This window comes from Zingiber officinale, chromosome 8A, assembly GCF_018446385.1.
Source record: "Zingiber officinale cultivar Zhangliang chromosome 8A, Zo_v1.1, whole genome shotgun sequence".
NCBI lineage: Eukaryota > Viridiplantae > Streptophyta > Magnoliopsida > Zingiberales > Zingiberaceae > Zingiber > Zingiber officinale.
In genome coordinates, this window is record NC_056000.1 from 57,963,055 (window position 1) to 57,983,612 (window position 20,558).

Below are 20,558 nucleotides of genomic sequence, written 5' to 3' on the forward strand. Positions count from 1 at the left end.
GTCTAGGGATGAACTAGCCGAGACATAGGACAAATAAATGTCCTTTGCCACTATTAAAACTGATATAGTAGAACAACCGTCATTATATATTTATATTGTAAAAATTTATTAATGGTGGTCATTTTATACTTTGTATAATTAAAAAAAAAGAATTAATTTGATGTTTTAAAAGACAAGCATTTTGCTTTGCTTCGAATAGAGTAGGAATCCTAGGAAGAAAGAGTGAGGAAGGAAGATCATCAAATGAGAAAGGCAAAAAGAAAGAATTATCATCGACGAGGAAAGGCAAGGATACAGTCTTACTGCACGAAGGAGGAAAATAACACAGAAAAGAGAGTAAAAAGGCATGAGATCACCAGTGATTATGAGGGCACGTGTCCTTTACAATTGTGGAAAAGGAAGAATGAATTAGGTTTTAAAAAATAAAATATACAATTAAAAACTTTGTAATAAATAAAATTAAATTAAACTAAAACTAAAAATAAATATTTTTAAAGATAATTTAAAATTAAAAGTAAGCTTTTTATAGAACTAATTAATATTAAAATATTATAAATTAGGGGTCTCAATTGGCCCTAGGCATTGGCTCACCTTAATGCATTGGGTTGGAGTGAATAAAAAAGCTTAACTAGATATTGTTATTTCTTTTAGCACTTGATTAAAAAAAAAATAGATCTATTATCTTAACGATTCCTTAATATCAACCCCATAAATATAGAAAGAGGTAAATACAGTTACACAGGAATTAGACGCATGATAGAATAAACCTCATATCACTAATTCTAGATAATCAAATAAAATTGAATAAAATGAAAAATGTTCTTAGATTTTTTTTCAGGTAAATACCTTGTCTTAAAAAAATACTGAATCGTACAATTGATTTGACTCCACAGACATTTATAAAATAAATCAACAAAATACTGAATCGTACAATTGATTTGACTCCACAGACATTTATAAAATAAATCAACAAGTACTCACAATGAAAGACATAAAAGTCTAACATCCTGTAATTGTGAATCCCTCGTGCCTTAAGATCTAAACCAAAACGGTTTATAAATGAGGAATTTTTTACACTATTTTTTTCTATTTCAATTGTATATTCCTAGGGGTGTAAATGAGTCAAGCCGCTTGTGAGCTATTCAAAACTCGTTTCGATAAAAATTCATTTGAGCTCGTTTAATGAGGCTCGTTAAGATAAGCAAACCAAGCTCAAGTTTCACAATATTCGACTCGTTAACTCGTGAACATATTTGTTAAGCTCATAAATCAACTTTTAAATAAAAAAATAATAGTTTTGATATTGAATTTATAAATTTTACACCCTACTTATGAAAAACATAGACAAATATATTAAATTTATTTATTAGAATAAAATTATAAATTTTAACAAAAATATTATAATTTTTTAAAATATATAATTTAATTTTTAATGAATATTTAAACTTATAATTTATATTTATTAAACTCGTTTAGGCTCGATAAAAGCTTGAATAAGCTCGTGAGTCATGAATATATTCGTTAAATAAAATTTGAACTCGACTCGATTATAAACGAACCAAACTCAAATATTTAAAAGTTCAACTCGGCTCGACTCGATTACACCCCTATATATTCTGTTGGTCTTTACTAATTCAATATATAGGTGATTCATTTTAAAGAAGTATATGAGAAGAGTATTGTCAGTTCCCATCAAATATTTTCAATTATTGCAGGAGTAGTTTCACACAATCCATGATTAACATGTTTTTGCCTTTTGAATTTACTTTGAAAGATACCTGAACATTTACACCGTCTCAACAGTTCGTTTATATCATTAATTGGAAAATGCAATTCAAGCTTGCTTCAATGAATTTCAACGGGCACTACTTCTTTGGATATGTAAAGCTGTAGTTCATAAATAAATCAAACGTTAATAGATTGATTCCATAAATAGTCATTTATATTTGTTCAATAGTAATATATAATAAATAAACTTGGGCACTAATAAACTCAATTAGAAAAGAGCTAGTCTGGTAAATAACTTAATTACTATCATTTCAAATTGTCAAAATGTTAAACCTCAAACCACGCAATGCGTGAGCAGCTAGGCTTGTAACAAGATTTATATACATGCCGCATGTTGGAACATGGATCAATCAACAAAAAAAGTGTACTAAAAAATCCAGGAAGAAACAAAGCAAGCTTCACAAATATACCAGGCAATTCCCTGACAAATTTTACCAGCAAATAAGTCAGCGGGAGTCGATTACAAACACAATGTTTATACTCATTATGGATAGCACGTTAGCTTTTGGAGAAGGCTTATCCTTCATACAAATCTATGATCCTCCTCTTCACTCTCCCTTAAATTTCCTACTCAAGCTATCTCCACGCCAAATTTGTTTACGGAAAGAATAGCTAACATATACCATTCAGAAAAAGTTGGCAAGAATCACTACTCTAGTAGATTTGGATGGCAAACACCTACGCATTAAAGAAAAAGAGAGAAAACGTAGTAGTTAATCTGAATTGCCACATGCTAATCAGGACGGAACAGACAAGTAGATGGTAAACAATCAGCAAATTGATGAAATAGTTCAGAAGTACCTCCATTCTTTCTAATATTTTTCTCCTATGAATCCAACAGCTTCAGGTGGCCACACCTAATATTAATGAAGCACAGGGAAATAAACTGTCAACAAAGATTTTTGAACAAACACTTTGAGACTCCATAATGTTACATCCAGATTGAAAATGATCTCAAGACCACTAGAAGATGAAATATGTAAAAAAGTGACAAGAACTGATGGTTTCTATGAATCACCAATACTCAAGTTGTGTTAAACTGAACTATCGGTTATCTGAATGATAAGACTCAAGTATATGTATACGAATGGTAAGACTTAGAACAAGTAAAACTAAATTAAACATATGAAGCATAGTTTCAATAATAACTAAAAAAAAATCAAGGAACAGTTGATGGATGAACATAAAACTCAAGCAGAAGTCTAGTTATTTTATCTGTCATTCATCAAAAACTATATATCCAAAAAGGTACCACTAAAAGGATAACGAATAAGTTGTTTAAATGGAAAAAAATCTGGAGGAGCTTTTAGTTCTAGATTCCATGGATGAAAACCATAATAGAAGGAAACATACCTAAGAAAAACTACAAACAACATGCATCATAGTGTGTCTTGGATATGTCCAATGAGTTATTAGTGTAAAAGGATATAAACTTATAGCTGATCTTTAATGTAATTCTATCTTTATAGAAAATGTTTTGATTAATCCGCCTAAAGTTTTTACTCTTATCATTCCATCTTCATACATATTTTTAATTACTTTAATATAAACTATGCTAACACCTTTATTTTTTAGAATTCTCCATATAATTTTATTCAAAATTTTATCTTAAACTTTTTCTAGATCAAGAAATACCATGTGTAAATCTTACTTTTTTTGAGATATTTTTCAATTAGTTGCCTCACAAGATTTATAACTTTTATCGTCGACCTTTCAAGCATAAATCCAAATTGATTTTCGATCTATCACCCTTTCAAAAGTTAAGTTTCATGGTATGACTCATTAAGCAAATGCTCCTATAATTGTCACAATTTTGTATGTCTCCTTTGTTTTTACATAGAGGGACTAGAATAACTTGATCAACAATTTTCTTTATTTTTAATATGAGATTCAATAACTTTGTAAGTCATTCAATACGTTACTTCCCTAGGTACTTCCATACCACTATTGAATAATCATCCAGTCTAATCGCTTTTCCATTTTGCATCCTTTTTAATGTCTATTCTAATTCTGAAATTTAAATTCTCTTATAAAAATTAAAAGTTTTGTACTCCTTTAACCTACTTAAATTTTCTAACCTATGTTGATCACTTAAACCAACTTCCATCGCTCATTTATTTCATCATCCTTCACTAATACTCTATTGAATTCATCTTTAATGCATAAGATCTCTTATTTTTCTCTCTCACTTTAACTATTCTATAAATGTCCTTTTCCCCTTCTTTGTATCAAGTTAGCGATACGAGCATTCAAAAATTTCATTTTTTTGCCTCACTCACTGCTTTCTTGACTTTTTCGTGACCATTATATACTTTTAAAAGTTTTCTTCATCCTTACAAATGTACTATTATAAATTATTCGTTTTTCTATAATTTTCTTTTATACTTTTTCATTAAACCATCAAGGCTTTTTATTGGGTACACTGTCCTCTGACTCATTAAGTACACTCTTAGCCACCTTTTTCAAATTTGATGTCACTTTATCCCATGTCATATTTGAGTCATTATATATTTCTCCTAATACTTGTATATTTATCCTCTCCTTAAAAGATACTTTATTTCTCATCCTTTAACTTCCACGACTTATCCTAGAAGTCATGCACATTCCACTGATATTATGCTTGAGGCATATATCTAATATCACTAACATATATTGGGTGGTTAAGTTTTCTCTAAGAATGATCTTGCATTCTTCACGATTTTTTCTATCCCTCTTCATTAGCATAAGAAAGTCAACTTGTGACTTATTATTCCCACTTTTAAACGTACCCTAGTGTTAGCTATTATAAGTTTGTAATTTAATATAGCTTTTTCTTCTTTATTTCTTATTATAAAACTAAAGCCCCCATGCACCTTATCATATTCCTCATTTTTTATTCTATATACTCATTTATATCTCCTATTAAATTCATTTTGCTTGTACCTCATTTAGGCCTTTCAAAACCTAAAATTGGTGTCTTCATCTAATCTACTTGAAGTGCATATATATTAATTTTATTAATATTTTCTTTTGCTACCACTATCTTAAGAGTTATAATCTTATCTCTTTTCCTAACTACTTCTAATACTTCGTCCTTTAGCAAACTATTTACAAAAATTCCTACTCCATTTTCTCATTTTACTCTTTCTTTTGTATTATAACTTAAAATTTGAGTTCACTGTCATCTTTACCTTTTTCCTACCCATTTTGTTTCTCGTAAACATAAAATTCTAATACTTCTTCTAATCATCATATTTACTACCTCCATTGTTTTGCAAGTGGGCATTCTTATAATGTTTGTTCTTATCCAACCTATTGTGTAAGAACTCTTACATATTTAACTACACACCTAAGTTCTCGTAAAGATGTAGAGATTTTTATTGAGATGTTGCAGTTGGATCCTATAACGCATTACTTCCAAAGAACAACCTAGCATTAACACAATAGTTCGATGGATCCATACATAACATTTGTTTATATCTACCTAACGTACCTCTCCTCTATTCGGGTTTGAGATCGGTCATGGCAAAGTTTGTTCAACATGAGCGGATTTAGACTAATCAATCAAAAATTGATAAAAAACCGTGTACCAATCAACATCTAATCTAGACACTAAAATACTTTTTCAATCCAAAAGTTTAGTATATTCTATTGAATCAATGAATTAGAAAATCTAAAGTTTTTTTATGCTGAATAAGAAAAAAAGGGGATCAATCTTCAAAAATTAGATTGTAATTGAAATATTCAATGCAAAATAAATAAAAATGTGGGAGAAATCAAGATGATGCAACATGATCATTTATTTGATTGGTTAGTAAATCATAAGCTAATTTGTAGATCATAGTGTTATGATCTTTGGCTACATTAACATTTTGTACACATTATTTCTAACTACTCAATATGGTAGGCTCTTCTATAGAGCTTAATGGCGTGCACCATGATATAAATTATCCACTCTTTAACCCAAGGCTTAGTTCAACTATCCACTATTTATCCTATTAATTCTATCTTTATGATATTTCTCTTGAAAAATATGTCAAGATATTTAAAAATTTTACTTTTAGAAATTTCACGGCCATTATTATTATCTGTTCTATTCTTTTTTATCAATAAAAATACATTCATTTCAATACTGCTTAACTTGGAGTGTTTAATTTCTAAATTTTCTCTTCATTCAGCCATTGAGTGTATATACTTATGATCTAATTAATTAGCATAAACTCATTTTAAGGCCATTATCTACAATATATATTAGAAAGCTCACCTGGTACTGATGGAAAAAGGGAGTTGATCATGCCTTGATGTAGACCTATTGTTACATGAAAATCATTTGTATGCTTTTAGTAACTCTAAGTCTAACATGGCTAATTATATTATCATGTGGCAAAAAGACGATTCGATCGCCCCCAGCGCCTTCACCAACCCGTCCTTAGGTCAATACGGAGGAGGTAAATCACAGGTGACTACTAGCCATTAGTGTAGGCGGCAAGTCATGAGAGAAGGCATGCTCGGACACGCCGAGTTTTGATTATACTCCTTTTAAGTAGGTTAAAGAAGTATAATTTAAGTAGAAGTATTAGAGTTTCCATTATAAAGTTCTAATTTAAAGTTCAGTCCCATCTGGAAATGAGATATTAGAAGTATCATTTGGTAATTTCCTCTAGAGTTTCCATTTATAAAATAATTGGAAGCAACATGAACCTATGTGCTAAGATATTTCAAGTTCTCAGTTAGGGAAACTAGTCATTCATCATCCAAAAAACTAAGTTACTAAACAAAAATTTGAGAAAATGGAAATTTAAACCAGCTGGAGCAACCAAACCTTTTTTTTAGAAAAAAAAAAAAAAAAAGTTAGCAATAATCAAAGTCTTCACCTTACAGAAAGCTCTCCCTTGGATGAGCCCATAAGGAACAGGACCAAATTGCCTTGAATCTCTTGAAGAATATATGTTATCACCCTGCACCCATACATGCCCCATCGGCACCTGCAGTAGATAATCGAAGAACTGTTAGGTTGTACAGTCGTTACAAAATCATAAAATCCTTACACACTATTATGTTGAGATTTATAACCTTGTAACAGTCTGCTAGTCCCTGAATTCAGATTAGAATAGTTGTGAAGAAAAGGCCAAGAAGAAATAAATTCAACCGAATTGAGTTATGGTTTGGGTTTGATACAACCAAATTTCTCAGAGTTCAGTTGAATTGAATTAAGTTCGGCCGCATTACAGGAAACTCGCCCAATGGAAGTATAGGTGAGGTTTCTTTTCTTTATGACTGAGTCTATATGGCTACAGTCAAGTCAGTTTTGATGTGTGGAATACAGTGAAGCAAAGTTAATTGTACCAAAGTGACAAACTTTCAGAAAACTAGTTTGAATGGCAAAAGTTGACATCCTAAAATACCCAAAGGTTTATTGATTTACTATAGCTAATTTTTCAAAAAAACAAAAAAAAAAATTACATTCCGAGTATTCTTGGCTCTCTTCTAGAAACATTACAGTTAGCATGCTTACTCAATAACAATGTGTAATGTGGGTAAAAAAAATCAATGTGAGGATAGTCTACCAATGCAATGACTCCTAGTGTTGATTCAACAATATTTGGTTAGGCAAGCTAGAGAAAGATAGAAGGAACAGACCACGAACATCTTTTTCATTCTATTCTTTCTGTTCAATTTGAGTGGAAAGCACACTTTTGCATGGAGTAAACTAGGGGTGTCAAAAATGAACCCGACCCGACGACCCAACCCGAGTCGACCCGAAAAAAATCGGGTTCGGGTTGGGCATTTTCGGGTTCGGGTCGGGTTCGGGTTGGAGGGTTGGAGAGTAAAAAAATTTCGGGTTGGGTCGGGTTGGGTTCGGGTTGACCCGGGTTGACCCGGGTTGGCTTAAATATAGGGTTTTGTGGGTTTTTTTAGAGTTAAATCAAATTTTATTTTAAAAATTTAGATGTTTTTATGTATATTAATATCATGTTTGTATGATAATGATGGAATATTGAGATAAAAGTGAAGAATTATAGGGAAAATAGCCCAAAAAAGTCGTTTTGAATCGGATTTTCGGGTTATATGGGTCGGGTTCGGGTTGATCGGGTTGGTCGGGTTCGGGTTCGGGTTGAGGTGTTTTGGGTTGAACTCGGGTTCGGGTTAAAAAAAAAACTCAACCCGACCCAACCCGACCCGACCCACCCGAATTGACACCCCTAGAGTAAACCTTAAATACAATCTTAAAAATTTTAAATTATACAGGTCCTTTTCAAATATCATGAAAAATTAACTAGAAAAAGAATTTCTATACATACCGCCACTGTACGTGTAGCGTTCCCATGGATGGGATCGACCAGGAAAGTGACAGCGTCTCCCTGAAGACCCACTACTCTCTTCGCGACGGTCTTCCTCGGGTTCTCCGGCGAAATGAGGATGACAACGTCTCCGACTTCAACAGTACCCCTTCTCGGAGTGATTCTCTCGACGGCAACGACATCACCGGTGAGATTGATCGTCGGCAGCATGCTGGGACCTCGCACCTGGAAACCCAAGGAAATAGGGGCGGACAAGAAGACGCGATCATGAGAAGGATGCGGAGAAAGGGGAAGAGCGGATGGGAGATGGACTAACAAAGGCGATGCCGACGATGTAGGTATTGACGACATGGACGAAGCAAGCGGCCTTGACGACGAGGGAGGCGCGGTCGAGGGCGTCCGATCCGATACTCCGCCAAGGTATGTGGCTGAAACGGGAGGCGGCATCGGTGAGAAAGGCGGCGATGCGGCCGCGGGCGGCTGACATGAGGGCGTAACCGGGGGCTGCCGCGGAAACGCTGCTGGAGCAGACGAGGGCCGCAGTGAAAAACTGAAAATGCGGCTCCTCTTCCCATTAATTCCCAAATTCTTCATCATCTTCGACCTCGTCGTCAGCACGAATCTTGATGCATATGACCTTAAATTCCTATCATTCATTTTTCTTAAGGTTTTGATCAATGAAGATGTTTAAATGTGTGTTTGACCTCGTCATTTTATTCCTTTTGTCAGCCTATGAATTCTCCTTTTATTTCCATTCTTTTCGATATCGGCTATCTAAATTTGGCACCTCGCTCGACCCTCCCTGCGCTCCGCGCCGAGCAGAGTTAGACAAAAAGAAGAAACATACGCCAAAGAAAGAAAGAACGAAAGAAGAAGAAAAGTGGAGGAAAATAGAGAATATGGAACAGCAATGGCGAACAGCCTTTGCTCTCGTCTTATATTTCACGATCCACCCGGCGATCTTCAACGTTTTCACGATTGCCCAGGAGACGGCAGCTCCGGTGACCGACGACGCCGCCGCCCTTCTCTCGCTTAAGGATTCCTTCACTGAAGGCGGCGACGCTCTTTCCTCCTGGTCGTCTTCTCCCGCCACCTCTCCCTGCGGTTGGTTCGGCGTGATTTGCGTCAGCGGCGTCCTCACCGGCCTCCGCCTTGCCAAACTCGGTCTCTCCGGCACCGTCAATGTCACTGCCCTCTCTCATGTTAAGGGCCTCCGATCCATTAGCCTCAACGACAATAAATTTTCCGGGCCACTTCCGCCGGAACTCTCTACCCTCGGGAGCATCAGATCCTTATTCCTCTCCCACAATGCCTTCTCCGGTGAGATCCCCGACGGGCTCTTCGCCTCCATGCGCCACCTCAACAAGCTCTGGCTAGACGACAACCAATTCACCGGGCGCATCCCCTCCTCCATCTCGAATGCGCACTCCAAGCTCATCGAGCTCCGGCTGGAGGATAACGCCTTCGACGGAACCATCCCTACTTTCGACCACATCTCCAGCACTCTCAAGGCTTTCAATGCATCCAACAACCAGCTCAGCGGTCTCATTCCCGCCTCCTTAGCTCGCTTTGGCGCCTCCTCCTTCGCGGGGAATCCGGGTCTCTGTGGACCTCCTCTCGACTCCAGCTCATGCGGAACGGCGCCATCGCCGGCAAAATCCTCGGAGGGGCCGCCAATGGAGCAGGCCAGATCTCAAACCCACATCAACGTCGTGGTCGGGGTGGTAGCTGCAGTGCTCGTCCTCCTCGTCCTGGTGGCGTCACTCTTCTGTCGCAGACGGCATGATCATCAGGAAAATCTCGATGCGTCCGCAGAGGCCATGGAGTCGGGAACAGCCTCTGTAGCCGCGGCTGCCGCGACACAGAAGGAGGAGAAGGATTCCGAGGCGACGTCGGGCCGCAAGCCTGTCGGAGCGAGCCGCGGGGCGACGGGGATGGCGGGTCTGGTCATGATTAACGAGGAAAAGGGCGCGTTCCGACTCGCTGACTTGATGAAGGCCACCGCTGAGGTCCTGGGGAACGGCGGCCTTGGTTCTGCCTACAAGGCCGCCATGGCTAACGGCTTAACCGTCGTCGTCAAGCGACTGTGCGACATGAACCGGATCGGCAAGGAGACCTTCGACGGTGAGATGCGGCGGCTGGGGAGCCTTCGCCATCCCAATGTCCTCACTCCGCTAGCCTACTATTATCGGAAGGAGGAGAAGCTCCTTGTCTCCGAGTACGTGCCCAAGGGTAGCCTGCGCAACGTGCTCCATGGTAATTCGATCGGCCGACGGTCAACTTGCTAGTGATCATCCGGTGACCGATCGCACGTCAATTAATTATAATCTTAATTCATGTTGGTGGCGCGCAGGTGATCGTGGCGCAGAGCACCCGGCGTTAGATTGGCCAACGAGGCTCAAGATCGCGTTAGGGATCGCGCGCGGCATGGCGTACCTCCACGCCGAACTGGCTGCCGTGGACGCGCCGCACGGCAACCTCAAGTCCTCCAACATCCTCCTCGCCGACAATTTCGAGCCACTCATCGCCGACCACGGCCTCGTTCCGCTGGTCGGAGTGGCGCAGGCCTCGCAGGTTATGTTCGCGTACCGGACGCCGGAAGGCACGCAGCACCGCCTCGTGTCGCCTAAGTCGGACGTCTTCTGTCTCGGCGTCGTCATCCTCGAGCTCGTCACCGGCAAGTTCCCGTCGCAATACGCGAACGACAACAAGGGCGGAACAGACGTCGTGCAACAGGCGACGTCGGCTATCGTTGAGAGGCGAGAGGCGGGCGAATTGGCCGGGGACATCGCCGCACCAGACACGGTCCAAGGCATGGTGCGGCTCCTCAGGGTGGCCGCCGCCTGTGTGGATGCGAACCCAGAGGAAAGGCCGGAGATGTCGGAGGTGGCGGAACTCGTCCAAGAGATCGCGAGCGGGTAGGGGCATGCGCAGGATCTACACATGCATGGTATTCAGTAAGGCTCACGGGGTAGGATTAGTAGGGTGGATGTGAGCTACGAACAGGGCAGATTTTAGTTAATTTGTAACTTCACCGTGCTATTCAGTCTTGCTGAGGGGCATTTAATTAGTTTTTTTTAGATTTTCTATTTTTCCAAAAAGATAAAAAGCTTTGCAATTTACTCCTGCATCAGTATTTATAAACGGCAGAACCGCGCAACCAAATGTCGACAAAATCTAAATATGTTGGCTGTCCCTGGTCGTTGACAATACTAACAGGATGTTAATTAGCAGATGATTTTTTTAATGAAGAATTAATCTAATAATACTTGATTGATAGGCCGTTCAAGTACTTCTCAATTTGTCTTAATAATTGATAAAAAATTTCATTCGCTAAGTAAGTTATCCTTAAAATTAGTCCGAGTAAGTTACATACCTAGTAGAGAAAGAGAAAAAAAAAAATTAACAATGGAGAAAGAGAAAAGAAAAAAAAATTAACAATGCTAGATAGTTGTATTAAAAATTTGATGTTTACAAAGGATAAAGAGATGTAAACCGACAATAAAAGTATAATAAAAGATTAATCTATCTTTATATAATAATAATTTGTTATATATTAACATCCTCTTAAATTCATGATGTACTAATATAAATCCTGAGAGTTTGTTAACCAGAAATTGAAAACGGATGCTAGAATATACCTTGATGAGTAAGTGTACAAATTATATAGAAGATGAGATAAATGACAAAGTGATGGTGTCATTCTGATAGTAATGACGAGTGAGATGATAATCAATCTCAATATATTTGGTGCGCTCATGAAAAATAAAATTGTGAATAATTTGAATGACACTGAAGTTGTCACAATATATAGAGGTATGGTTCGAAAGAAAAATATTCATATCAGCAAGTAGCCAACATACCAAATAATTTCAACAATAGTAAAAATCATAGCACGATATTCTACTTCGGTAGAATAACAAGAGATAACATGTTACCTTTTATACTTCCAAGAGATAAGAAAATATCACAAGAAAACAAAAAATCTTGTAATAGACTTAAGATTTATATAATTACCATTCTAATCTGCATCTAAATAGACACATGATACGAAGTATAACTCCCTAATGTATTAAAGTGAGAGAAGTAACAAATTGATTGATAATATATAGAACATAAGTAATGTTAGTAGTGATGATGAGATATACTAGACTCTCAATTAAAATGCGATATAAAAAAAGATCTAACAAAAATACTAAGTAAAAAAGTATTGAGCATTAATCTGAAGTGAAGTATCTATAACTTGATGCAACCTTGTCTTGAATTACATCTTAAAAGTAAAATTCATTCAAACCTTTATTATCTCTTGAAAATGAAGATAATTGGTAAAAGTAACATTATTTTTTAAAAAACAAAAAATACACACTTTAATATTGACATGGAAATTCCAATCCCTCCGGCGTCCACCACGACTACCAAATCCCTGTATCCTTCCTTCCCTTTTCTCCCCCTCCGGCGGGTTTTGGTATCTCACCTTTTTCTTCACATAATAACGTAACGTAATCCCATCCCATCTCTTCCTTCCTGCCACAGAAGTCGATCGAGAGAGATGATCCAGCTTCTCTTCACCGTGCTGGCTGCGGAGGCCGCGACGGTGACCGCGCTGCTCTTCAGCACTACGCTCCGCAAGCTCGTCGTCATGGGCGTCGACCAACTCAAGCGCGGGCGCGGCCCCGTGGTGGTCAAGACCGTGGCCGCCACGGCCCTGGTCGTCTTCTGTTCCAGCCTCTATAGCATGGTCAAGATCAACCGCCGCTCCGTCGAGCACGGCACGCTCACGCCCACCGACCAGGTCCTTATGAGCCGCAACCTGCTCGAAGCCACCCTCATGGGTAAAAATCCTCCATTTAACGTCACCTTTCTTCTTTCACAGCATTCGATTCAAAAGTCTCATCCCACCCAAAATTTCACAGGTTTCATTCTGTTCCTTGCGCTCGTAGTCGATCGCCTTCATCACTACGTTAGAGAATTGCGTTGGCTGAGAACCAGCTTGGACTCTGCGACGAAGCACGACAGAGCATTGTAACAAGAAACCAGCAGACTCTCCTAAATTAGATTGATTAATTTGTGTGGAAGATCGACAAACACTTGTAAATTTACTAGTATATCAGGCCATTAACTATCTATTATTCTATTTTAGTTAGTGCCGTGATCTATATATGGTTGATGTGGTAGTATTGGGAACCTCTAATTGTCCTAAAAAGTGAATATTCAATCCGAGAGGTAGGTCAACTCTCCCACTCGGCCTATTTTAGACGAGCTGCCCCACCAGTCTATTCAGTCGGATCAGCTCCTCCAACCTGATCATCTCGCTCAGTTGGATCAGCTCCATCTATCTGATTGCAGCTCCTTCCCTGCTTGGCCCGTCGAGTGGGCACTCCCATCTACTGGACTCCCACTTCATTCCTTTCGGTCTCCTCGATCCAACTTTTGGCCTAATTAATTCCATGTTATGTGGGAAGTATTACCACACATAAACTAGATACGTGGGAGTGATCTATAAATACCATATATATATATATATATATATATATATATATATATATATATGAGAAATAATATGCTACGTGTAGGAAAATAATTCGGACATGGCATGACCACGTTTTATTTCTCCTTCCGCAAATTTCTCGTTCATGATTTATTTATTTTTTTCCGTGATATTAATCTTTCCTATTTTAGTGGTATGAGTCATCCTATTCTTATGGTTAAATCTTATCACTTGAGTTGTATTTAAAGGAGTCGAAGCTGTGAAACAAATCAGATCTCAGAACTAAAGTTTCTTCAGTTTCTATTTTCGGTTATTTGTGCATTGCTTTCCACCTGTGCAGTTTTTCTCCCCTTGCTACTGTGTTTTTTTTTAGTGCTACGTGTGTTTTTTTTTTCCTTTTTCCTACATCCTTTGCTATTCATCGATTCTGTGCCAACACTTGGTATCAGAGCGTTGGTAGTATAACACATCCAAGAATCTACGATTCCATAAAATGTCGAGCATCCCAGTAAAGGAGAACGGCGGAGTGTCATTTCCCTATCCGATGCTAAGTCCTCACAATTATACTGTGTGGGCAATAAAGACAGAGGCGATCCTTGATACCCAGGGAGTCTGGGAGGCGGTGGAGCCAGCGGAATGAGCCCAGGTGGATGCAAAGAAGGACAAAAAGGCACGTGCATACATCCTGCAGTGTGCCCCCGAAGACATCCTTCTCCAGATCGCAACAAAGAAGACGGCGAAGGAAGTCTGAGACAGCCTCAAGACGAGGTACCTTGGTAGTGATCGGGTGAAGAAGGCACGTGTACAAACATTGAAGAGCGAGTTTGACGCTCTCCGGATGAAAGAGACCGAAAGGATTGATGAGTTTGCTGGCAAACTCAGCGCCCTAAGCAGCAAGTTCTCCACCCTTGGTGCCACGCTTGAAGATTCCTCATTGGTAAAAAAATTGCTCGATTCTGTCCCTGATAAATTCTTTCCTATTGTTGCTGGTATTGAGCAATTCTACGATCTTGAGTCTATACCATTTGAGGAGGCTATAGGGCGACTGAAGGCGTACGAAGAACGAACGCTACGACTACGCAGCAACACCAACGACACTAAAGGTGAGCTCCTATTAACTCATGCCGAATGGCAAATGCGACAAAAGGGGAGCAACGTGGACACTTCGTCAGGAGGAAAGGGCGTGGGTACAACAGCCCTAGTCATGGCAAATGGAGTGGACGTGGGCGAGGGCGCGGTCGTGGCCGTGGTACGCAACTCCAAGACAGTGCAAGAGGGACTAGCGGCAACAACAGTGACACTCGAGACAAGAGACATATAAAATGTTTCAATTGCGAGAAAATGGGGCATTATGCGTCCGAATGCTACAACAAGCGGCGTGATGATGAGGCTCACCTCACTTGTGCCACCGATGAAGAGCCGACACTGATGATGACCGTGTCCCACGAGGAGTCTGACACTAGGCGTGAGCGGCAGGATACCATTCTGCTCAGTGAAGATAGGTTGCTACCGGAGATGTACCGCAGCATTAAGAAAGAAGATAAAGACGTCTGGTACCTTGACAACGGTGCCAGCAACCACATGACTGGCCATCGTGAGAAGTTTCAAGAACTAGATGAAACCATCACCGGGAGGGTGAGATTTGGCGATGGATCAACCATTGAGATCATGGGCAAGGGGACGGTTGTGTTCGAATGCAAGAATGGCGATCGGAAGGCTCTCCACGAGGTATACTACATTCTGAAACTTTGTAGTAATATCATAAGTCTCGGTCAATTGATAGAAACTGGGAACGAAGTGCACATGGAGAAAGATATCATGAAGGTGATTGATAGGAGCGGGAAGCTCTTGATGCGGGTAAAGCGAACACAAAATCGCTTGTACAAGGTAACCTTGAAGACACGCAAGCAAGTCTGTCTCCTAGCAAGCCTAGAAGACCCAACCTGGTTATGGCACACAAGGCTCGAACATGTCAATTTTCACGATTTGAAGCTGTTAGGGGAGAAGAAATTGGCAGTTGATGTGCCTCCATTGCCCCAGCCGAACAAGCTTTGCGAGGTATGTGTGGTCGCTAAACATGCAAGGTCACCATTCCCGCACCAAGCAAACTTTAGAGCGACAAAGCCGTTGGAACTTCTCCATGCTGATATTTGCGGGCCAATTTCACCAAGTACACTGGTTGGTAACAAATATTTCTTTTTGATTGTTGATGATTGTACAAGATGGATGTGTGTATTTGTATTGGCAGCAAAGAAAGATGTATTCCAAGCATTCAAGAAATTCAAGTATGTGACGGAGAACACGACTGAGTACAAGATCAAAACACTTCGGACAGACCGTGGCGGTGAGTTTCTATCCACAGAGTTCACTCGATTCTGTGAATATGAAGGGATCGAGCGGCACCTTACGGCTCCCTACACACCCCAACAGAATGGCGTTGTAGAGCGCCGTAATCGCACTGTGATGGCCATGGCAAGATCTCTCCTCAAGGGTACACATATGCCGGCAAGGTTCTGGGGAGAGGAAGTTAGGCATGCTGTATATCTGCTAAATCGTCTCCCAACTAAGGCGCTAGGAGACCGTACCCCATTTGAAGCTTGGATGGGGAGAAAGCCACATCTCACCCACTTGAGAGTGTTCGGTTGTGTTGCATACGTGAAAAATACAACCCTTCACCTGAAGAAACTTGACGACAGAAGTTCACCCATGGTATACTTGGGTGTCGAGGAAGGCTGCAAAGCTCATCGTCTATTTAATCCAAGGCATGGCAAGCTACAAGTAAGTAGAGATGTAGTATTTCAAGAAAATAGTGAATGGACATGGACTGCAGGTGCTAACCATGAAGAAAACTTACCGGAGTTTATGGTGGAGGATGCACTCGACACCGACGAGGTGATTGTTGTAGCAGACATTGAGGCAGGAACGGAAGATGTCGCACCACCGGCAACAGCCGTGGTACCCATGACAAGAGCATCAAGTCCATCTACATCATCATCGAGCACCCATACAACTACCTCACCTGACTCTCATGAAGGGCCAGTTCGGTTTAGGTCCATTGCCGATATCTATGCCAACACTGAGGAAGTGGTTGGTATTGATGAAGAAGAGGATGAGGTAATACTGATGATGTCTGAAGAGCCGACCTGTTACCAAGAGGCTGCAACCGAGGCTTGCTGGTACGAAGCAATGGAGGAAGAACTGGAAACTATTAAGATGAACAAGACCTGGACCCTAACTGAGCTCCCATTAGGCCACAAACCTATTGGCCTAAAGTGGGTGTACAAACTTAAGAAAGATTCAGCTGGGAAAGTTGTTAAGTATAAAGCAAGATTAGTTGCTAAAGTCTATGTACAAAGACAAGGCATCGACTTTGAAGAGGTATTTGCACCGGTCGCTAGACTTGATACTATTCGAGTCATTTTTGCACTTGCAGTGAATCGAAGCTGGGAGGTACACCATCTAGATGTGAAGTCAGCATTCCTTAACGGAGAGTTAGAAGAAGAAATATACGTCTCTCAACCGGAAGGGTTTGAGGTACAAAATCAGAAACATAAGGTGTACAGGTTATTCAAGGCCCTCTATGGACTGCGGCAGGCTCCACGAGCTTGGAACATGCGGCTGAACAGGAGTTTGGTAGAGCTCGGCTTCAAAAAATGTATTCAAGAACATGCAGTATATACAAGAGGTGAAGGAGAAGCAAGTATACTTATTGGAGTGTATGTCGACGACCTCATCGTGACAGGAAGTAGCACAGGAAGATCAACAAGTTCAAGCAACAAATGATGACAGAATTTGAGATGAGTGATTTGGGTCTTCTCTCCTACTACTTAGGGATTGAAGTGGAACACCAGAAGAGCCGAATTTTACTTAGACAATCAACTTATGCTAAGAAAATTCTGTCTCAATTCAAGATGGCAGATTGTAATGCCACAAAACATCCGATAGAACCCAAGACACAACTACATAAAGACTTGGAAGGGACTCCAGTTGATGCCACAGAGTACAGACGCGTCATTGGTTGCCTGAGATATTTGCTACACACACGACCAGACTTGTCATATCCTGTCGGGATGGCGAGCAGATACATGGAAAGGCCTACAACCATGCATTACAAAGTGGTCAAACAGATTCTCAGGTATTTGAAAGGTACAATCCATTTTGGACTTACTTACATGAAGGGACCCCAGGAAATTAGTATATTCGGCTACTCGGATAGTGATTTAGCCGGCGATCTCGATGGGAGGAAAAACACAAGTGGAATGACTTTCTATTTTAATGAAAGTTTGGTGTCCTGGAATTCACAGAAACAGAAGATAGTGGCGCTTTCATCTTGTGAGGTAGAATTCATGGCAGCCACAACTGCGGCCTGCCATGCTTTGTGGTTGAGGAGTCTTACTAGCGAATTAACCGGTGAAAAGCCAAAGCCGGTAACGTTGTTTGTTGACAACAAATCTGCTATAGCACTCATAAGAATCCAGTATTCCATGGTCGAAGCAAGCATATAGATACAAGATTTCATTTTATCAGAGAATGTGTTGAGAATGGATAGATTGTGGTTGAGTTCATTAATACTGGAGAACAGCGAGTTGATGTATTGACTAAAGCACTGTCAGGAGTGAAGTTAGCTGTCATGCGACAACTACTCGGCGTTCGTGACTTAAAGCCATGTCAGAATTAGGGGGAGTAAATGTAGGAAAATAATTCGGACATAGCATGGCCACGTTTTATTTCTCCTTCCGCAAGTTTCTTGTTCATGATTTATTTTTTTTTTCTGTGATATTAATATTTCCTATTTTAGTGATATGAGTCATCCTATTCTTATGGTTAAATCTTATCACTTGAGTTGTATTTAAAGGGGTCGAAGCTGTGAAACAAATCAGATCTCAGAACTAAAGTTTCTTCAGTTTCTATTTTCGATTATTTGTGCATTGCTTTCCACCTGTGCAGTTTTTCTCCCCTTGCTACTGTGTTTTTTTTAGTGCTACGTGTGTTTTCTTTTCCTTTTTCCTGCATCCTTTGCTATTCATCGATTCTGTGCCAACACTACGGACCATTATTTATGGATTGCTACGGACTTAATGTCATGTCATTTTTTTATTAATTTTTTATAAAAAATTTTCTCTTTCTTCTTTATTTTTTTTCTCCTGCTTCGTTCGTTCTCGGCGCGTTTCGCCGAGAAGCAGCTCACGTCGCGCGCCCGCCACCCGCCCTGCCGCCGGCCATTTGCCCACCGCCGGCGGCCTCCGGCCGCCTGGACCCACCCAAGGCGATTTCGACAGTGTTGGGCAGGCGACTGGATTCCGGCGCGGTCGCATCCGGATTCCGGCCGTGATCGCGCCGGAATCCGGACGCGCCTTCATTGGAATCCTGACGCGGGTGCGTCCGGACGCGATCGCGACGGAGGCAGGTGCGGTCGCGATAACGATGGCGCCATCGCGGGCGGAATCCGGCACCATCGCGGGCGGAATCCGGCGCCATCGCGGCCGGAATCCGGTCGCTGCCAGACTCCATCCGATTCACGGCCGGATTTCAACCGGAATCCGGCAGAAATCCGGGCGCGATCTGGCCACCACGCTAGCGACCGCAATTGCGGCCGGATTTCTGCTGGGATTCTGGCTGCCGGCGGGTGGTCAGCGGGTGGTGGGCGGCCGGAGGCGAGGAGGCGGGGTGGCCGGTGGGTGGTGCCCGGCCGGCCAGCGACGAGGAGGCCGACGAGGTTGGCACATGCACACGACGACGAGAGAGAGGAGAACGAGGAAGATAAAAAAAAATCAAAAATATATTAAAAAAAAAAAAAAAAGCAAAATCTGTAGGTCGCGGATGAGTCCGCATGTAGAAGTCCTCATTTTAACAAAACTATATATATATATATATATATATATATATATATATAGTTGATATTGTGCGCGATGTGCACAGTGCGCTACTGTGCGCGTCGCGCACAATATCAAGTTTCTTTTTTTTTAATTATTATTTTTTAATATTTTGAATTTAAAAAATTCAACATTTTCTTATATAAATTTCTAATACATTAATATATCCCCTCAATATATTACAATACCCAATAAATACTTAAATTAATTTTATTTTAATTTTTTTTTAAACCAAACACTATAACCTAATTGGGAAGTCTGAACCCTAGAGGTAAAATATTAAAAAAAAAATAGTTTTGATACTATAACTCAAAGCCTAAACCCTAGAGCTAAAATCTAAAAAAAAATAGCTTTGATACTATAACTCAAAGCCTGAACCCTAAAAAGCTTTAATACTATAATCCAAAGCCTGAACTCTAGAGATAAAATATAAAAAAAAATAACTTTGATACTATAACCCAAAGCCTAAACCTAGAAATAAAATTTTTAAAAAATATTTTAATTATCTTTTTTTTTATTCAAAAATTTAAAATAAAATTAAAAAAAACAAAAAAAACTAAAACGATTGATATCCTGGGCGCGCGCACAGTCACACATTGTGCGAGCGCGCAGGATATCAAAACTATATATATATATATATATATATATATATATATATATATATATATATATATATATATATATATATATATCCTGCGATACGCTCCATGCGGTTTGGTGCGCCTGCGATACACTCCATGCGGTTTGGTGCGGCGCACATCAAAATTAGTACTAGATCGATCCACTGATCGATCCAGCGGGGCTGAATCGATCAGTGGATCGATTCAGCCTTGCTTGTCTTCTCCCGTCGGTCGCCGTTGATCTTCACGGGATGCTGACGGATCACCCCTCGAGTAATATTTTCGAATATATATATACACTTTTGATTAATCACCACATCTCATTACTCTACTATTCATTTTTTCTGCACCTCTCCTTTGGAGACTGAATTGAGTATCGGAATAAGTGAGCTGAGCATCCCTTGGCCTCCATTCTAATTCTCCCTTTTCTCTCTTCCTATCTCTCTTCTTCTAAGGCTTCATGGATACCCCTTGGCGACTGGTCTTCCTTGGCGTTCAAAGACTTCAT

At 40.2% G+C, this 20,558-nt stretch overlaps 4 protein-coding genes across 5 annotated transcripts; 3 read left to right on the forward strand and 1 right to left on the reverse strand.

Moving 5' to 3' along the window:
* Positions 1-1,761: 1,761 nt before the first annotated feature.
* On the reverse strand, positions 1,762-8,631 carry LOC122009165 (mitochondrial inner membrane protease subunit 1-like). Of its 2 annotated transcripts, none has more exons than XM_042565192.1 (5): positions 8,386-8,631; positions 8,070-8,294; positions 6,642-6,752; positions 2,590-2,645; positions 1,762-1,887 (listed from the first exon to the last, which is right to left on the reverse strand). In XM_042565192.1, exons 1-4 carry the CDS (start codon positions 8,554-8,556, stop codon positions 2,601-2,603), a joined length of 552 nt encoding a protein of 183 aa, XP_042421126.1. In that variant the 5' UTR covers positions 8,557-8,631; the 3' UTR covers positions 1,762-1,887; positions 2,590-2,600. The 2 variants fall into 2 exon arrangements, with proteins under 2 accessions (XP_042421126.1, XP_042421125.1); XM_042565191.1 differs by lacking the exon at positions 1,762-1,887 and adding an exon at positions 2,009-2,466.
* A 337-nt stretch (positions 8,632-8,968) lies between these two features.
* LOC122010859 (pollen receptor-like kinase 3) lies at positions 8,969-10,991 on the forward strand. The gene is made up of 2 exons (XM_042567330.1): positions 8,969-10,325; positions 10,423-10,991. The coding sequence occupies exons 1-2, from the start codon at positions 8,969-8,971 to the stop codon at positions 10,989-10,991; spliced, it is 1,926 nt and encodes a 641-aa protein (XP_042423264.1).
* A 1,372-nt stretch (positions 10,992-12,363) lies between these two features.
* LOC122011992 lies at positions 12,364-13,234 on the forward strand. The gene is made up of 2 exons (XM_042568438.1): positions 12,364-12,901; positions 12,983-13,234. Exons 1-2 carry the CDS (start codon positions 12,619-12,621, stop codon positions 13,093-13,095), a joined length of 396 nt encoding a protein of 131 aa, XP_042424372.1. The 5' UTR covers positions 12,364-12,618; the 3' UTR covers positions 13,096-13,234.
* Positions 13,235-17,339: 4,105 nt separating this feature from the next.
* LOC122010860 (secreted RxLR effector protein 161-like) lies at positions 17,340-18,062 on the forward strand. The gene has a single exon (XM_042567331.1). The coding sequence runs from the start codon at positions 17,340-17,342 to the stop codon at positions 18,060-18,062; it is 723 nt and encodes a 240-aa protein (XP_042423265.1).
* Positions 18,063-20,558: the final 2,496 nt, after the last annotated feature.

What these genes read in the sequence shown, in the direction of transcription:
- LOC122010860 (XM_042567331.1), top strand. Translation starts at nt 17,340, where the DNA reads ATGACAGAATTTGAGATGAGTGATTTGGGTCTTCTCTCCTACTACTTA.
- LOC122009165 (XM_042565192.1), bottom strand. Translation starts at nt 8,556, where the DNA reads ATGTCAGCCGCCCGCGGCCGCATCGCCGCCTTTCTCACCGATGCCGCC. An exon ending in ACATCGTCGGCATCGCCTTT is followed by an intron (nt 8,295 to 8,385) that starts GTTAGTCCATCT and finishes TTGGGTTTCCAG; the next exon opens with GTGCGAGGTCCCAGCATGCT. An exon ending in AAGGGAGAGCTTTCTGTAAG is followed by an intron (nt 2,646 to 6,641) that starts GTGAAGACTTTG and finishes CATTAATATTAG; the next exon opens with GTGTGGCCACCTGAAGCTGT.
- LOC122010859 (XM_042567330.1), top strand. Translation starts at nt 8,969, where the DNA reads ATGGAACAGCAATGGCGAACAGCCTTTGCTCTCGTCTTATATTTCACG. An exon ending in CCTGCGCAACGTGCTCCATG is followed by an intron (nt 10,326 to 10,422) that starts GTAATTCGATCG and finishes GGTGGCGCGCAG; the next exon opens with GTGATCGTGGCGCAGAGCAC.
- LOC122011992 (XM_042568438.1), top strand. Translation starts at nt 12,619, where the DNA reads ATGATCCAGCTTCTCTTCACCGTGCTGGCTGCGGAGGCCGCGACGGTG. An exon ending in GCTCGAAGCCACCCTCATGG is followed by an intron (nt 12,902 to 12,982) that starts GTAAAAATCCTC and finishes AAAATTTCACAG; the next exon opens with GTTTCATTCTGTTCCTTGCG.